At 43.2% G+C, this 18,295-nt stretch overlaps 1 protein-coding gene across 1 annotated transcript in view; it reads right to left on the bottom strand.

Moving 5' to 3' along the window:
* Positions 1–18,295, bottom strand: part of FAM149A (family with sequence similarity 149 member A) — a 41,348-nt gene that overhangs the window by 9,564 nt on the left and 13,489 nt on the right. The window contains 7 exon segments of the mRNA XM_067022298.1: positions 1,544–1,698; positions 2,538–2,728; positions 3,312–3,482; positions 4,157–4,282; positions 5,860–6,002; positions 8,558–8,696; positions 8,981–9,091. Of these exon segments, the coding sequence (XP_066878399.1) occupies positions 1,544–1,698; positions 2,538–2,728; positions 3,312–3,482; positions 4,157–4,282; positions 5,860–6,002; positions 8,558–8,696; positions 8,981–9,091 (1,036 nt within the window).

Raw genomic sequence — 18,295 nt, 5'->3', positions numbered from 1 at the left:
ATTTTTTTTCTTTTTAATTATTTTATTTATTTATTTTATGTTTGCCTGCGTTGGGTCTTCGTTGCTGCGCGCGGGCGTTCTCTAGTTGTGGTGAGCGGGGGCTACTCTTCGTTGTGGTGCACGGGCCTCTCATCGCGGTGGCTTCTCTTGTTGTGAAGCACAGGCTCTAGGAGCACAGGCTTCAGTAGTTGTGGCTCGCGAGCTCTAGAGCGCAGACTTAGTAGTTGTGGCGCAAGGGCTTAGTTGCTCCATGATGTGTGGGATCTTCCCAGACCAGGGCTCGAACCTGTGTCCCCTGCATTGGTAGGTGGATTCTTAACCACTGTGCCACCAGTGAAGCCCCTCCACTAGATCTTAGAATAGGGACACAATTCAAGAAAAATTCATTGAGTTCCCAGTATATACCTGTGTTAGGAGCTCTCACATATTTATATGACTTATCCTCCCAACAATCCCTTACACAACATATTATTACCCTCATTCTCTAGATAAAGAAACTGAAGTTTAGAAAAGTTAAACAACATGTCCAAGATAATTCCCCTCATAGGTCTCTTGATGCCAAACGCCCTGGTCTTGCCCCAGTGACTCTGCTTGTCCCAGTATCCCATCCTCTAAGCCTCAGTCCAATCACTGTTCCCCTCCCTCACTCCTCCGTGTGGGTCTGAACTGACCCACTCAGAATTCCTATCCAGGAAAGCCTGCTCATTTCTTCATGTTTCTGTTCAAATTTCACCTCCAACCAAAAAGATAAAGCCTCACTCCAGGCAGAATAAATCATTTTCTCCCTGCTTCTCCTACAACTCATTTTTTTTTTTTTTTTTTTTTTTTGGTGGTACGCGGGCCTCTCACTACCGTGGCCTCTCCCGTTGTGGGGCACAGGCTCTGGACACGCAGGCTCAGCGGCCACGGCTCACGGGCCCAGCCGCCCCGCGGCATGCGGGATCCTCCCGGACCGGGGCACGAACCCGCGTCCCCTGCATCCGCAGGCGGACTCTCAACCACTGCGCCACCAGGGAAGCCCTCCTACAACTCATTTTTTGCACAACGCTCACAGAAGACTTTGCATCTGACCTGTATCATACTCTTCACTTTACCAGGTCAGGGAATATGCTGTGCTCATCTCTACATTTCCTTGAAACACCTAATACAGTTCACTTAATACAAACTCAATTAACGTTGAATGAACCCAACATATACTCATTGATCGAGTCTTTCATCACTTTGGTGAGAGGACAGGAGAACATCTGTAACATTCAAATTGGCTAGAACTATAGGGGTAAAACATTTTTTTTTCTTCAAAAATATGGAAACAGCTCTGCAGTTCCAAGCAGGTGGAAAGTCTCAAATCTGAGTGTCCCTACTCTATCAAAGAATCTGGCAATTCCATTCAACTCCATGAAATAATTAATTTTGACTTTTAGTCTTATTGGCCAACAGACCCAAATATCTTGATAATAGAATTTAATAGAATGGCACTTTTGACAAACTGAGGCCAGAGATATACAGATTGAAGGAAAGAGACAGAGAGTGGGAAAGCATCTACCTGAGGTGGGTTAAGATGAGAAGCCAGGGACACACTTCGAGTTGCAGAACTTCTGGATGGGGGAACACTGGACACATCAGCATTAATACGGGAAATGAACATAGGTGGAGATTTATTCTCAGCTACTTTCAATTTTTCTTTCTGTTTTTTTCCGTCTGTGCCAATGAAAAATCAATATTATTAAGAAAAATACTATCAAATACATGTACTTAAAATCCCCTGTTCAAAGAGACTATTTGTTCTTGAGATACCATGAGTCTGCTGTGGCTGCTGAACCTTCCTATAGAGAGGACAGACCCCACAGAGCAATGGGCTGACACTTTTCCAAGAGCGTCTGATGAAATGACTGTCATTCCAGTGGTACGTAGAAAAATCGGGATTATACACTGGGGAAAGAAGGATTCTTGGTATTTTACAATATCCCAACGAATCCCTTTGATTGGAAAAAGTGACATTTAATTAAGTAAATTTAATTGAGTAAAAGTTAATTATTAATATTTAATGATTATTTCCCTGTTATACAGATTGGTTAACTCTAGTCACTACCAGCCACCACTGACATTTCCATAATTTGTTTCTGCTCAGTTTCAAGTAGTTTAGAGAACATTTTATACAGGTAAAGGAAGTGACTAATAAACTAGCTTTGTTTACATTTTATTTTATAAATAATGTCATCTATAATTTAAAAACAATATCCCATTATTAGGGATTAGTTAGGTAATTTTTAAAATCAGAATTTAAAAAGTGACTTGTAGCTTCTTTCTTGTGTATTTCTGTGTTTTTTTCAGGAATGCCTCTACCTTATTTTTATAGCTCAAAAAATGAGAATGTCCTTTTTGAAGTGATTAAAGCTCACTTGTGAATAAAGGCACAAAACCCAACTTCCCTTCTCACCCCAGTCAGGTCCTAGATTTGGCCAAACAGGTGGGGCGGAAAGCTGAGGAACAGCAGTTATTTTTTCTTCTCATTAGGTCAACTGCTACAAATTAAGTACCTGTGAGTGTAATTTCCCAGTTTTTTCTAATCAGCTTTTCCAGCATTTCCACCACAGTTGTCCAGACGTGATCAAACACTTCTGCAGCCGCCGCGTCTCTGACACAGTCATGCGGGGATACAGGAGGAAGTCCATGCTTATGCCGCGTCCTGTGGTGATGAGCTGGGTCTTGTTCAAGACAGTCCTCGTCACTAAGGACAAAACCCGTTCTCATTACTAAAGTATCAAAGGTTGAAGTTCAAACAATGCCACCTATCTATCCAACATGCACGCATATATATACACCGTTCATATATAAATAAACCCAACATTCTTTTTTAAACAGCACTTTGCTATTTTTTTTAATGTATCAGCTTTCAATCAGGAGGCAAATGTTTATTATGCAATACTGATAGCTTTGTCTAAGAACCAAACAAACAGGCATTTAGTGCAGAGACTGGACTTTCCCCTTTGCCCCCTGGGTGGCCAGGTATAGGGCACCTGGAGCCCCGGGGGACAAAGGCCGCTAGTTGCCTTTCCACTTTCGACAACATGCTGAACACAAGTCTTGTTTTCTGTCTGAACCACGTTGTCAGTAAGAAAGGGAGACGCTGCTCTAGCATATCCACATCCTGCCAGGAATCTAAAAGCTTTGGGGAGCACGTTACTCTCAAAAGGATGGAAAATCTTTTGCATAAGTGAAAAATGCACAAAACACTAAATGAGCATATAATCAAACTACGTGCCCAATAAATATTATTGTACTAAGTCAATGTCAAATAAAATTCTATTTACTCTTCTTTTCTGTCAAAAGCGAAATACTCTTCAATCTTTCCATCCACATCATAAACCTCTTCTTCCAGGGATGAACATGCCGTGAGGTCCACAAGCCCTGTGCCAACAGGACCTGGCAGGGTGAGGGCTGAGAGTGTGGCCGGAACTATTTGAGAGCCGGCGATGCAAAGCCTATGGGGAAAATCAGATTCTCCGTGAGGGTTTGTAGAACGTCAACAGTACAATGTCTACGTGATCATGGTGGGTCTTTAAATTATCCATAAAGCCACAGAATCCCAAATTTTAAAAATCACTAAATATTACATTTGACAAAAGTCATACACTTAAAAGCAACATTTTGGCTCAGACATCATTCAAATTTTTAAGGGCTTCTTAAAAGTCTAAATTATTCTACAAGTTTGTATCCTCTTTGCTGTAATGAAGGGATATCATGTTACAGTCCTGAATACGTGTGAATGGCATAGAGTTTTGCTCACTAGCAAAATCTGTTAGTGAGCAAAAGAAAACGGAATAGAGCTTTATTTATTATGCTACTGCCCTGTGGCTTAGGATCCATCACAATAAAGCAGTTTTTGATTTTGCATCTAGGCTGCCTCTCAGAGCCTTTGGAACAGTTTAAAAGTTAACTCCCTTGATATTTGTATTACACACACACATACCATCACCATCATCAGTTGCAAATCAGAAGCATCTTGGGTAAAAAAAAGAAAGCTCTGTACCTGCTCTTCATTGAAATCTAAACTTCCAAATTGTTGGAGTCAAGGCTCATGGCTCAGACAGACATGAAAATGTATAACTAAAATGCAATTTAAAATACTTTTCAAAAGTAACTTCTAGCAACATACTCTCTGATGTTGCTGCTGGGTTCACAGTCGTCAGAGAAGGGTCTGCGGACGGCAGAAGCAGGTTTGCTGCCCTGGAAATGCTGGACCCCTTCATCCGTGGGCAGGATGAGCTGTCTTCCTAATACTCTGCAAGTGAAGAAAAAAAAAAGGAAACTAATAGTTTTGATTGGAAAGGGAAAGATGTTTTGCAATTTTAGAAGTTGGGTAATGGACTTCCCTATAGTATTTTGAAGAAGCGTGTATGAAGTGATGAGGTCGATACTAGTACACGAGCAGTGTAACGGGATCACAGGAAAACCACAGGCTTTGAGGGAAGAGGATAGACAGTTCTCGCCATTGATGAAGGGACTTGAGGCAAAGTTTTCAGGCTCCCTGAGCCACTGATTTCATCAGTTCGATTTTGTATGCAAAGTAGAATAATAGTGCCCTTGTAGGACTAACGAGTGGCTGATAGATAATGTAATCAGATTCAGTCAACTAGGGTAATGCTGGGCACACAGAAGCTCTCTATAAATGTTAACTGATGGGCTTCCCTGGTGGCGCAGTGGTTGAGAATCTGCCTGCGGATGCAGGAGACACGGGTTCATGCCCCGGTCCAGGAGGATCCCACGTGCCGCGGAGCGGCTGGGCCCGTGAGCCATGGCCGCTGCGCCTGCGCGTCCGGAGCCTGTGCTCCGCAACGGGAGAGGCCACAACAGTGAGAGGCCCGCATACCGCAAAAAAAAAAAAAAAAAAAAAAAAAAAAAAAAAAAAAAAAAAAGTTAACTGATATATACATAATGCAGAAAATATGTAAATATATACACTAGGCTTACAGTCCTTGTCATCTTTTCTTTTTTCTACCCTCTCCTCCTTCATTTTTATCTTAAGTATGTAAGACAACACTGAAAGAAACAGATCTGAGCTCCTGGATTTTAAGCAAGTGCATCACGATGCCTAGGAAAGTCCGCATCCGTCATTGATATCTAGCGCACACCAAGGCAGGGGCTTACAAGGGACTGGAGAGGAAAAATAAACACCTATTTAGTCAAGATTTTTAAAAAGTTACTTAGTTGAGGTAACCAGAGGACCTATCAACACTTGTATGAGTGTTCTAATTTATTCTCCCCAGATATAATATAGAGGAACTTCAGATAACTGACATGGGTTATTTTTTTCCCCTCTAAGTAGGTTTGGCTGAGTAACTGAAGGAAGAAGATCTTCCCTTTTTACTCAATCAACATCTTTCACCTTTGATGTTAAAAAAAAACAGATGATCCTTCCTACATAAGGAATCTTGGTGAGATGGTCGGGTTCATCTATCCAATCACTCAGCAAATAATCACTCTGTTCACCTCCCCCGCCCAACCCCGCCCTGCGCGCTGCTCTCAAGGGCAGATACGTGTTGCTCACAGACTAGTGAGTGTGAAGGTAAAGGACAACTCCTGCCCTTCTTCCATTCTCGCATTTGTGATGCATGCAATGCCTTCCTGGGGATGAGCTACATTTGCTTCTCACAAATTAAAATGCACTTGAGTATTGGAATGTCTCCAGGTTTCCTCAGACACCATTGCAAAGGATGTGATTTCTCAGTAAAGGACATGTGTTCCAGATACATATTTTGACAGGTGCTTTTACTCAAAATATACCCAATTTATTGAACAGGTCAAGAGTGAGCGGTTCCCAAACACATTCTGGAGAATTACTATGAACAACCTCCTTACCTCAGATGGAGGGACCTTCTTGCCCACTCACTGCATTCAGCCTGTAGATTCTGGGTCTGAGGGCTTACTTTCCCTTCAAATAACATTTCCTCGACCTCCCAGAATAACTGCTGTACTTTCTGTGCATTGGCTTTGTCAAACTCCTAAAATAGAAATGCACATTTAGTTACAAGACCAGAAGTTGTAAATACAGGCTTCAGAGTCAATGACACTTACAGATTTATATAGGAGGGAGCCCTCCCAGACATACCAGGGCTCCAATTTTTACTCTTATGAAAAATTACATCCCACCTTGAGACTCAGTTTCCTTAACTGTTAAATAGAGATAATTTCTACTACTAGAAATTCTCATAACTAGAGTTATGAGACTTTTTCAAGATTGTACATAGACATAGTTTCAGGTATGAACATACATATTGACACAGACATTGATAATAACGGAGACACACACCCCATATACCTAAGCACTTACACGTGCACACATATGTGTACACAGACATGTGTCCGTCATGTAGCTGGGCGTGAGACACCTAAGTACATCTACAAATTACAAACTATTTTTTTTCTAATGAAAAGGAAAACTATTTCATAGAAAGGGCCATTCACTTTCTTTTCATCAAGGAAACAGAAAAAGAAAGCCACCTTAGGTATCCTAAGAGATGCGGTGATTAGGGCGGAGCCAGAGCATTCATTTTTCTTGTGTGGCCTCAAGAGGTTCTTGTGCTATGACCACAGTGAAGGGTCAGTGAGACCATTCCTGTATATTCTCCAGCCTGCCTGTATATTCTCCATGATGGAGAAGTAACAGACCTATTGCCTCCACAGCCAGTGAGGAAAAAATGAACATAACTACAATTGGAAGAGCCAACACTGTACCAGGGCTGCAGGGCGAGGGCCCCGTTCAGTTTTCTCCCCGGGGGTTGGGGGGTGGCAGGTGAACCGGAAATCTAACCCACAACTCAGAGCGACGAAGTGCGTATTCGGCCTGACATACCTGATGCAAAATGGTCAATTTAGGTTGATCTTCATAGGCTTTTCATAGATTTTTCCCAGCAAAAAGTCGATATTTTCCATGTTACTTCTTCCCCCCAACTGATAACAAACTAGATCCCCAGACTGCAGGGGAGTTGAATTACCCCTTTTTAAATGAAAATAAGGAGAAAACTCAGAAGAACATTTGCCTCCTGGGAGGGGACTGGGTGGCCGGAGCGTGGAAGAGGGCTTATTTTCATTGTTCGGTCTTTTGTATTTTGTTGCTTTTGCAAATATTACCTATCAAAAAGTAAATGAATGTTTTTAGATTCAAAGCAAAATTTACTGTCTAGGGGCTGGAGAAAATTCTATACATGGAAGGCATAAGACTCTCTATGGATAATTAATTACCTGAAAATTTGTACCAAAGGAATCCCAGGATTTGGACCGTATCGCTTCGTAAAGCAATGGTCCTCAGCCGTCTTCCCGGCGGCACACTTTTGACCAAAGAGCCAGGGCGGCAGGGCGCGGGCGTGAGGGCGCGGGCTGTTCATCCCAAGTGAGAGTCCCATCCTGTCTGAAAGGGCCTGACTCACAGCTGGCCCCCCTTCAGTCTCCCCCCCTCAACACGGCCCTCTCCCTCTGGCCCCCTGCACAATCGCTGCTACAAAACCATCCCTGGGAGCGGACCCCCGCGTGCCGTGCAGGCGAGAGGCGAGAGCGGCCTTTAAAGAAGGCAATGCAAACCGGAACACAAACAAGAAAGGAGCAGGAGTCAGAACATCCAAGGAGCTACCCTGGGGGCTCTTCCACAGCCACAGGGCCCTCACCAAGGCCGGTGTCTGGGAATTCTCATGGACCCTTGAGGGGCTAAGAGGTCGGCCACCGCACAATCACAGAGATCTGAATGTAAGCCTGGGCTGCAGACTTCAAGTCCCACCCAGTGGAGTCGCCCTAAAGGGTGACGGTTAACATCTTCCAGCTAGCGTTAGAAGTAAAATATCTGACTTAGAATATTCAGGGGAAATTCCCTGATCGTGGTGATTCTTCTTTACAGCTTTTATTTTCCCCCAATTCTTCTCTTACTCAAGCTCCTAATTGTCAGCGTCTCTCCTGAATATCCAGCCATAGGTATTATACAAGAAATCATATATAACAACCTGAGGGGGAGGGTTGGGAGGTGGAAAAAACAAAACTATCAACATCTAAGACTCTGGATTATGCGATTATGGGCAATTTTTATTTTTCCTTAGAGTTTCTGTATTTTCAGTTCTCATGTGTGACATGTAAGTGCTTTTATATTTATGTATATGTATGTGTGGCCTAGGTAATGCTTTTAAAATTGGTAAGAAGATTTCTTTTTAAATAAGAAAGTAGGGCTTCCCTGATGGCGCAGTGGTTGAGAATCTGCCTGCCAATGCGGGGGACACGGGTTCGAGCCCTGGTCTGGGAAGATCCCACATGCCGCGGAGCAACTAGGCCCGTGAGCCACAACTACTGAGCCTGCGCGTCTGGAGCCTGTGCTCCGCAACAAGAGAGGCCCCGCGCACCGCGATGAAGAGTAGCCCCCACTCGCCGCGACTAGAGAAAGCCCTCGCACAGAAACGAAGACCCAATACACCCCAAAATAAATAAATAAATAAATTTAAAAAATAATAAGAAGAAGAAAGTAAATCATCATTATAAGTTGTAACCATGGGATTATCCAAAATTTTGTGAGACATACATCATCTCTCCAAGAGTAAATGGAGCTCCTCTCGGTTGATAAGCCTGTGGTTGACCTCTGTGTCCCAGACCCAGACCAGGAGTTGGGAGCTTCTGTGGGCGTGGGGCTTCCACTTGATGAAAATGATGACGCGGATTCACTGTAGGAAGAAGTGTAACGTAAGTAACACTTACTGAGAAGGTCATACTGGGAAGTGGCTTGACCTTGTGCCTACTTCCTCTTTCTTTCTTTAAATATATTGGTTAATTTCCACAGTACACTGACTTTAAAAGATGTATACAGTGCAACATTTCAGGTGGCTAAAAAGAAAAGTGCCTCTTTTACTTGTGGAAATTCATGGCCCATCAGTGACTTTGCTTCCCATATTCATTATGGGCACATTTTCATTTTGCAATCAGACACATTTAACAGACTAATTCTTACCAGGTATATTTATCAATGGCTTTCTGTACATTTCTTGTAAAATGTGTAGGTAAAGGATCTTTGCTTTTCACGGCAAAACTCTGCTTTCCAGATCCTTGTGGCAGTCCTCTTCTGAAAAAAATAAAATAAAACATGAAAAGTATCGGTAATGTAATAAGTGTATTCATTAAGACATTTAAAATTACCTTTGCAGATAGTTGCCCCTCTCCTCCTACCATGGCCCCCTAAACACACACGTGTGTGCCCACACACAGCCCCCACACACCTCAAGACACTGAGCCTAGTTCCCTACCATTTTTATTTTTTCTTAGAATCAAGGTGGTTATTAACCTACATGAACTGTTATGTAAACTGGGAAAAAAACAACTTCTTGTGACTCAGCCAGACTGGTAAAAGTTGCTCCAAACCTAGGTGGATACACACTCACTCCAAAACTCGGCAATGAAAACAGGAGCTAGATTTCAGGTCCCTCGTATCCCTTGACCAGGTGCCCTGGAGCTTTCAAAAGCCAACCTGCCTTGCAAAAAAAAAAACTCAATAATTCCTTATTAATCCCGAAATATATCAATTTTGTTTGAATCACTAAACACGGAAATAAAAGAAATGACTGAAACACACAAACATTAGTTTGGCATTCTAGCTTGGTTTGTAGCCTGATTTGTAGAGAGTTTTAAAATATTAAGAGTAATGGAAAACTAAAACAGAAGAAATCTCTCAATTTTAAATAAGGCATTAAACCTGGCTAGTATAGCCCAGTTAGTGTTAATCATTAAAATGTCCTTTCATTGAACCTCTTAAAACATTTACTTCTCTCTAGTCAAATACCTTCCTAACGTTTAACAGTAAACATCTTCTGTTCTTTTACAGAAATAATATTTTCCCATACAAATAACTTATATTTTATATTAACTTAAGATATGATAGTCATTTAGGGAAAAAAAAGTCAACTTTCAATATTTCTAACAGGGACACCACTCATTTAAAAAGTTTGCTTTTGCTTTCAATTAAATGGTACCTAATTTTCATCATTTATATTTCTGTATATAAATAGAGTTTTTAAAAAAATATTAATCAGAGAATCAGTTCTGTCCTTAGTTGTATACCTACAGTACTCTACAAAAGAGAGAATTTTTAAAACAAATTAATTACTATAAACAGAGGTGAGTGATCATATAGATGTCTTTACAAGAGAGAATAACAGAATGATAGGATTTTTTTCCTCTCTTTACTGCTCAACAGTCGTAAGTACAGCAAGCAATCCTGAGAATAAAGCTGTTACAGAAAGGGTAGCAGAGAAAAGAATACAGGACAAGCTTTTATGCTAATAAACTGCTTTACCTCTAGCCCTATTCAGTTATTTCCACGTGACTCTATAACTCTAGATAAACATAAAAATGCTTATGACATAAAAGAGGCAATCAACAAAAAATTACGTCAAATAGATCTGCTTTGAATGTCACAAAATATATACTGGTATATGAGTTCATTTGCTTGTTATTGAGAAAGAAATTTAAACCTCAGGGTGATGAATTAGATAAAATATTGTTCTTTTGTAATATCCATAGAATAACAACATGGATTAGAATCTTGCTCTGCCACTGACAGGCTGTGTGCTTGAGCAAGTTACTTCTCCAGTTGTTGTGAGACTTAAATTAGATGAAGTCTGTAAAGTGTCTACATAATCAAGCCAGGTAAATCAGGTTGCTTTCACTGCTATTATTGCTGGCATATGCCACACGATGAAAACACCATTTTCTTGCTTTTTCACCTCTCCCGGCATTTCCTATTATATACATCTCTCTTGGGACTTTAGTTTTTTATTGGGATGTTCCTGATACTTTATTAATATCTTCTGTCTGTAGCACTTAAAATACTGCCTGACACCTAGGGACGCTCTCTGTTTAATGGAAGAATCACTAGGCAAAGATTAAATTAGTACCTCCAACAAAGAGCGTGCTTTGGCCCTCTAATTACTCAGAATGTTTGTGCTTAATACAAAAGATGACATTGTGACTGGACATGAAAATATCCTCCACATCCAAGATATTGCCGGAGAATTTTTCATCCTTTATGAAGAAAGAAGATCCAGGGGCTTCCCTGGTGGCGCAGTGGTTGAGAATCCACCTGCCGTTGCAGGAGACAAGGGTTCGTGCCCTGGTCCGGGAAGATCCCACATGCCACGGAGCAACTAAGCCCGTGAGCCATGGCCGCTAGGCCTGCGCGTCCGGAGCCTGTGCTCCGCAACGGGAGAGGCCACAACAGTGAGAGGCCCGTGTACCGCAAAAAAAAAAAAAAAAAAAAAAAAAGATCCACAACTCTTAGTGTAGCAGGTATGGAGTGTCTAATCCACTCACATCCACCTTTCTTTCTTTGAGCTTCTCTGCCTTTTGTGCAACTTGAAAGCTAAATTCACTAATCAGACTCATGCCAGTTTGTTTTGTTTTCAATGAACAATAATTTCTTCCTTCAGAAAATTCGCCCTTTTCTAAGCGGGAAAAGAGGTGACTTTTCAAACTAAGAAGAAAGCTGTTAACAAAATGGAAGAAGGAATTCCTCTCTTGACATATCCTTGCTCAGATCAGCATTTCTACACACTTCAAAGTGTAGCTGAGGACAGGAGGCCTTCAAGACTCAGGGATGCTCGGTAGGGGAAGGATTACCGTAAAACAGATGCCTGAAAACACCAGCTGCCTCCACATCGTTTCTCCAGCTTTTTTCTCCTCGGCTCTTCCCTGCCTCCTCTCCTTCGAAGTCCCTATGCTTCTGTGGAATGTCTTAAACGTCAGAGTTCAGCTTAATAACATATACGTTTGACCACAAAGTTCAGAGGAATTCTGAGGAGGAATTTGAGCCCAATAAACTCAATGACTCTCCAAGGTCACAAAGCAGATAGGGCTGCAGCTGGTTCCAGGACCCAAGCCATCTGATTTCCATGTCTCTCCAGGATCCACATTACTGACATTGTGAATGAAGAACAGAATGTATAGAACTTGCCTTTTCTCTTTTTACGTTTTGTTTTGAATCTTGTGGTTTCTCTGTCCTCTAACCATGCATTGTAGTTATTTCAGGCATAATATTGAACATCTTTAATTCCCTGTAACTATCAACTCATGTAATCTATAGAGTCTAGGAAAGTATACACAATTTACAGTATGTGTCTATAAATATCTTAAAACTTGAAAGTGCTGGGATGTCTAATAAGCTTTTATTACATAAAACGTAGACATAACAGTTTTACACTAGTTCCTGTCCATATGGCTTACATTTTGGAGATGATAAAATGCTGCTAGTCGGTAGGTTAAAGGCTGTTCATTTCAGGACAGGATCTGGGTTTTAGGGTAGACTGAAGTGCAACCACTAAACTATATTGCACTAATTTGTTGGTGCATCAAAGTTAAATTAAAGCTCAGTCTCAATCTCCCCGAGTCACTCCATTCCAGCTGTCAAAGAAATTACTAGATTATCTACTTTTACTTTTTAAAAGTTACCTCTTGATAGCCCACAAACCTCTGCCACTTTGCCCTATAGAAATTCAATTATCAGGGACTTCCCTGGTGGCTCAGTGGTTAAGAATCCACCTGCCAGTACAGGGGACAAGGGTTCGAGCCCTGGTCTGGGAATAGCCCACATGCCGCGGAGCAACTAAGCCCGTGAACCACAACCACTGAGCCCGCATGCCACAACTACTGAAGCCCACGTGCCTAGAGCCTGCGCTCCAAAACAAGAGAAGCCACCGCAATGAGAAGCTCGCACACTGCACAGCCCCGAAACAACTAGAGAAAGCCTGCGCAGCAATGAAGACCCAACGCATCCAAAAATAAATAGATAAATGTATTTTTAAAAATGAAATTCAATTATTAAACAGTGATGGCAGCCTTCAAAATTTATATTTCTGCTTAAAAAGATTGTCTGAAATGAGTACTGCATTCTGAATGGGTTGGTACGCAGGATGGTAAGCCCTGACTTATACAAGCTCATTCTAGAAGCAACCGAGGCTCCCGGCTCTTGGGACTGAAGAGAAGTCATCTCAGACGCCACGAACGCTTGTCAGACCAAGTGAGCATCTTGGCTCCGGAGGGCCTGATGGCGTCAGCACGAGATTTCAGGAATGGATGCAGGGAAACAGACCAGATGGACTCTGACTTTGCAAGCAGGAAAAAATCACGCGCGTGGCACGAAAAGGTGACACGAAGGCAAGCTCATTCCCCCTCCCCGCCCTTCCCAGATCAGGACTCACCCAATCACCATCAGCCCCAGGTCTGGGCTCGCATCCCGCGGGCCAGGCCCAGAGCCCGGAGGCCTGGGCGCCGCCCGGCGCTGCCACCCGAAGCCGGTCCCCTGCAGGCGGCGCCCCCGCGCCCCCGGGGCCCGGGCTCCCCGGCCGCCCAGCCCTGCGGCCCCGCCCGCTAGCCCTGCACGTGCGGCCGCGGCGGCGCCGCCGCCGCTGGGAACCGCGAGTCTCGAGCAGCGCGGTCCATGGGCGCGGTGTTCTCCGCTTGCCCGGCGCTGCTTCCCCCGCCCCGGCGCCCTCGGCCCCGAAAGCGCCAGATTCCGGCGCGGCGCGGCGACGCCTCCCGGCCCCCGCCCCTCCCTCCTCCTCCTCCGCTGGCCGCCGCGCCCCTCGCCGGGGTCGGGCTGGGCCCCGCGGCGTCCCCTCTCCAGGAGCCTGGCGGCGCTCCCCGCTCCCACCCGCCGCCCTCTGCCCTCGGTCGGCGTCCCGCTCTCCCCGGATCGCGACCTCCGGAAAAGCACGCCGTGCCCCCTTTCCCGCTGCCAGGGGCCACATTTTATAACCCAGTGTCCTGAGCTTTGACCGCGGGCCACTGGGCCTCTGTGCACCCGCCGGCCCCGCTGCCCTCTCTGGGCCTCCGGTGCGCACCGGCCTGGCCTTCCCACCCCTTCGCCGGGGCTGCCCAGACAGGTGTTTGCTGTCCTTAATCCTTTTAAATAGAATTTGAATGAACCGGAGAAATACAGACAATTTCACATTACCACCCCCCCCCCATCGAAGGATTCCTAGTTGGGCGTGGTGGGGGCGGGCGGGGAGGTAGAGGGAGGTTTAAAAAAATTCAAGTCTCAGCCAGGTAAATGCAACATGCTAATCTGATTAACAGGAACTCTAGGTCTACTTAGGCACCAAAGATTTCCTTCGGATGCCGTCCTGTCTCTCTGATCTTCAAATAGATGCTTTATCTCATCCAGTCCAATAACTTTTCTACAAACCGGAGAGTACACCTGTGCTTTGGTTTATTAATATGTGCTTGTTTCAGTCTTGAAGTCATACAATAATACCAGGACTAGAGTCACCAGATTCTGTGCCGTGAGATAGCAAAGTGGCCAAGCCACCATTTTCATAAACTGAGAGAAATACGGGTGAGTTGGCTGAACTAATAATTTTCAAAGTAACGTGTCCAAGGGCAGACGCCACCTGTCGCGTGCCTTCTCCCAGCAAGAGATTCTTAATAATTACAATGAGTTGGGCTTCCCTGGTGGCGCAGTGGTTGAGAATCCGCCTGCCGATGCAGGGGACACGGGTTCGTGCCCTGGTCCGGGAAGATCCCACATGCCGCGGAGCAACTAAGCCCGTGAGCCATGGCCGCTAGGCCTGCGCGTCCGGAGCCTGTGCTCCGCAACGGGAGAGGCCACAGCAGTGAGAGGCCCGCATACCGCAAAAAAAAAAAAAAAAAAAAAAAAAATAATTACAATGAGTGAAGGGGATGCTGGAACACAGTCCAGCCTGCCGTGGCCATCCATTCTCCTTTGAGAGCTCAGGCCTTCTAAATCTGAACAGGTACAGAGAAGCCCACCTATTCCTCCAGCTCAGCATTCACAGAGGTAAACCATGCCTATTACATTTAATAGTGAAAAATCCAGTTTATTTATTTTGAATCTGACTCCTAATGGACAACCCTAAGATGATAATAAGAAACCAACTACCAACAGCAAAACAATGACCCATTTCTTGAACTATGGATAGTAGGGTCCTCACCATGTTTACAAATCATCAGCTGTAAAGTGGTAAGTGGTTATAAATTCTGAAATTAATGATACATACATATGTATATATATATGTGTAGGGCGTGTGTGTGTTTGTGTGTGAATCAGGAAAACTGATGGTACCTAAAATAAACACATCCCTGCTAATACTATTTACATGAAAGGAGACATGACAGGAGAAAAAAAAAAGTAGAGAATAAGGGCTTCCCTGGTGGCGCAGTGGTTGGGGGTCCGCCTGCCGATGCAGGGGACGCGGGTTCGCGCCCCGGTCCGGGAGGATCCCACATGCCGCGGAGCGGCTGGGCCCGTGAGCCATGGCCGCTGAGCCTGCGCGTCCGGAGCCTGTGCTCCGCAACGGGAGAGGCCACAGCAGTGAGAGGCCCGCGTACCGCCAAAAAAAAAAAAAAAGTAGAGAATAATATTATGATGCTAACTGCTTTATATGTTATTTTTGTTTAATTTTTTTTTAAACACCCATGGTAAGTAGATACTGTTATCCAATTTTACTGATGAAAATACTGAAGGCAGACACCTTATGATGACATGTTCGAGGTCACTCAACTAAGATGTGGCCTGCGTGAATGCCCCAGGTATCTATTACTGCTTAACAAACCGCCCCAAACTTAGTGGGTGAAACAACAGTCCTGTGGCTATGCTCCCAAGCCACAGATTTCAGGGATCCCAGGAAAACTTGGCTGGGTGATTCTTCTGCCCCGTGGGGCACTGACCTGGGTTATTCAGTGCTATTCAACTGGCCGCTGGGCTGGGCTGGAGGGTCCAAAAGGGCTTCACCCTCATACTAGCACTTTGGGGCATGAGGAAGGCTGGGCGCAGCTGGGCCCTTCTCCCATGTAGCCTCAAGACTGCCCGCAAGCAGTCGCTCCCGTGTGGGGGGTCAGAATTCCTATGTGGCAGCTCCGGGTTCCAAGAAACCAAGGCAGAAACTGCCAGCTCTGTTAAAGGCTGGCCCTGAGCAGACATACTGTCATTTCCACCGTTCTCCATTATGAAAGCAAGTCACAGATTCAAAGCGTTGGAAGATAGTGAGAAGAGGGCCACAGCGGCTGCAGAATCTTTACTCTGCCATAAGCCCCTTCCAGCCACACGTTATTTACATTCCTCCCACAAGCCTGGTATACTCAAGCCCCTCAAGAATCGCCTAAGAAGTCATCATTTCAATCACATCCAAGTAAGGATGAGGGGGCTCCTCCTTGGGGCATGTCCTCTGGATCTGAAGACCAAGAAAGAATTCCGCCAGCAGATTGCCTGTGGCCTTGAACTGCAACTGAAACTCTTCCCTGTGTCTCCAGCCCGCCGGCCTACCCTGCAGATTTTGGATTTCCATCGCCTCCACAATTATGGGAGCCCGATTCCTTAAAATTGAAATGTTTGCATGCAATACTGCCAGAAAACCACTAGACGTCACTCCTTTAGCACTTTGAAAACCATGCCCAGCAGGATTTTAATTCCATTATGTTTTTGCAAGATTTAGGATTTAGTGAATTTTCATTCTAGTACAGATGCAGAATCCTGTTTAGATCGGAAATCACTATCTCAGTGAAAAATATCTAGTCTGCACAGCCAACAGAAAGTGTCACGATACTAACATCCTCCACCGATGGAGTGCTTTCACGTTGGCAGGCAAATACGGTCAGGGACCTACATACCTTACTTCCAAAACTCACAACAAACCTGAAAGATGATTACTTTTTTTTGTACAGAAAAGAAAACCAAGGACGAGAAACATTAATTACCAAAGGGAAGCAGTTTTATCCAGATCTGTCCAGCCTGACTTCAAAAGTTTACCCTTTCTAGGATTCATCTCAGGCCTAATTTGCAGAGTTCTGTTGAAGTTCTTTTTATCGAAAAGATGTTCTATGAATATCTCCTATAGCTATACAAAATGCGTTCTATAACAACATTCACCAACATTTCTTGAATACTTAACATCCCAGGCCCGATTTTAAGCACTTGATATAAATTAGCGCATTTAAGTTTCACAATAATTCTTTGAAGGGGGAATACTATCAGTGCCATTCTGCAGATCGGTAAACTGAGTCACAAAGAAGTTGATGGCATGGCACCGCCAACATTCTAACTCAAGCTGTTGGTGAGAAAGCTTAATGAACACCATATTTCAATCTTCTATGCAGGGCACACACCTCCAAAGCCCTCTGCAAATGATATGGAGAAACCAAGGCTCACTATATTTAGCAAAGAGTACTTAAAAGTTTTAAAAGGTAGAGAAATGCTGTATCTGAAGAGAGATAGCAGAAAGAAGAATTATTAGACTTTAATATGAAGAGTATAAAAAACTTAGACAGTAATAAGTCATATATGAGGTGTACAGCTCATAAAATTATAAAAAGATATAGAAATAGTATGTTACTCAAAATAAAATACTTAAGTTGGTTATTCATAAACCCAACAATTTCTAAATAAGTGCTGAAATCTATCAGGACAATAATTTTTATATAAGATCATATGAAATAGCCAATACTATACTGCTTTGAACCAGAACAATAAATTTTATGTTTCAAACTAATGCATTGGATAAATGGGTTCAATAACATTCTTTAATAGCCAGCAATTTTTTCTTACTTTTAAAGTTACTTTATAATACTTTTACTGGTAGAAAGTGAACGAAGGAACAAGCCCTCAAAAACTGTTTTATAAATATTTTTTATAAAGAACTCATCAGGCTTTCAAAGCGAAAACAACTACCTAAATATATTCTATGACGCGTTCAATTTACCAAAGTGCAACATCAATATAGTAATATTTTAAATATAGTAAAATTAGTATAGTATAATATAGTAAAAATTTCCAAAAAGCGTTCTCTGTTTGATTTGACTTATTCTTTCAATTAGTAGAGCTGATAATGAAGACTTTATAATAACTGCTAGACCACTAAATTTCATTTTATGTAATTGAAACATTAAAAATATAGTTAATTCTCACCAGTCGTGCGTTTCTTATTTGTGAATTCATATACCTGTTAAAATTTATTTGTAATCCCCAAATCAACAAATACAAAACAGTAACAAACATGGTAGCTATTAATCCAACTATATCAATAATCACTTTGAATGTCAACGGTCTAAAGGCACCAATTAAAATATATGTTGTCTTAAATATAAAGACACATATAGGTTTAAAGTAGATGGATGGAGAAAGACATACCATGCTAGCACTAATCAAAAGAAAGCAGGAGTAACTACATTAATTTCAGACAGAGCAGCCTTCAGAGCAAGGAAGGTTATCAGGGATAAAAGGGGGCACTGCATAATGATAAAGGGGTCAGCTCTTCAAGAAAAT

Source organism: Kogia breviceps, chromosome 20 (assembly GCF_026419965.1).
Source record: "Kogia breviceps isolate mKogBre1 chromosome 20, mKogBre1 haplotype 1, whole genome shotgun sequence".
Taxonomy (NCBI): domain Eukaryota; kingdom Metazoa; phylum Chordata; class Mammalia; order Artiodactyla; family Physeteridae; genus Kogia; species Kogia breviceps.
This window is presented reverse-complemented; position numbering and strand designations above follow the sequence as displayed.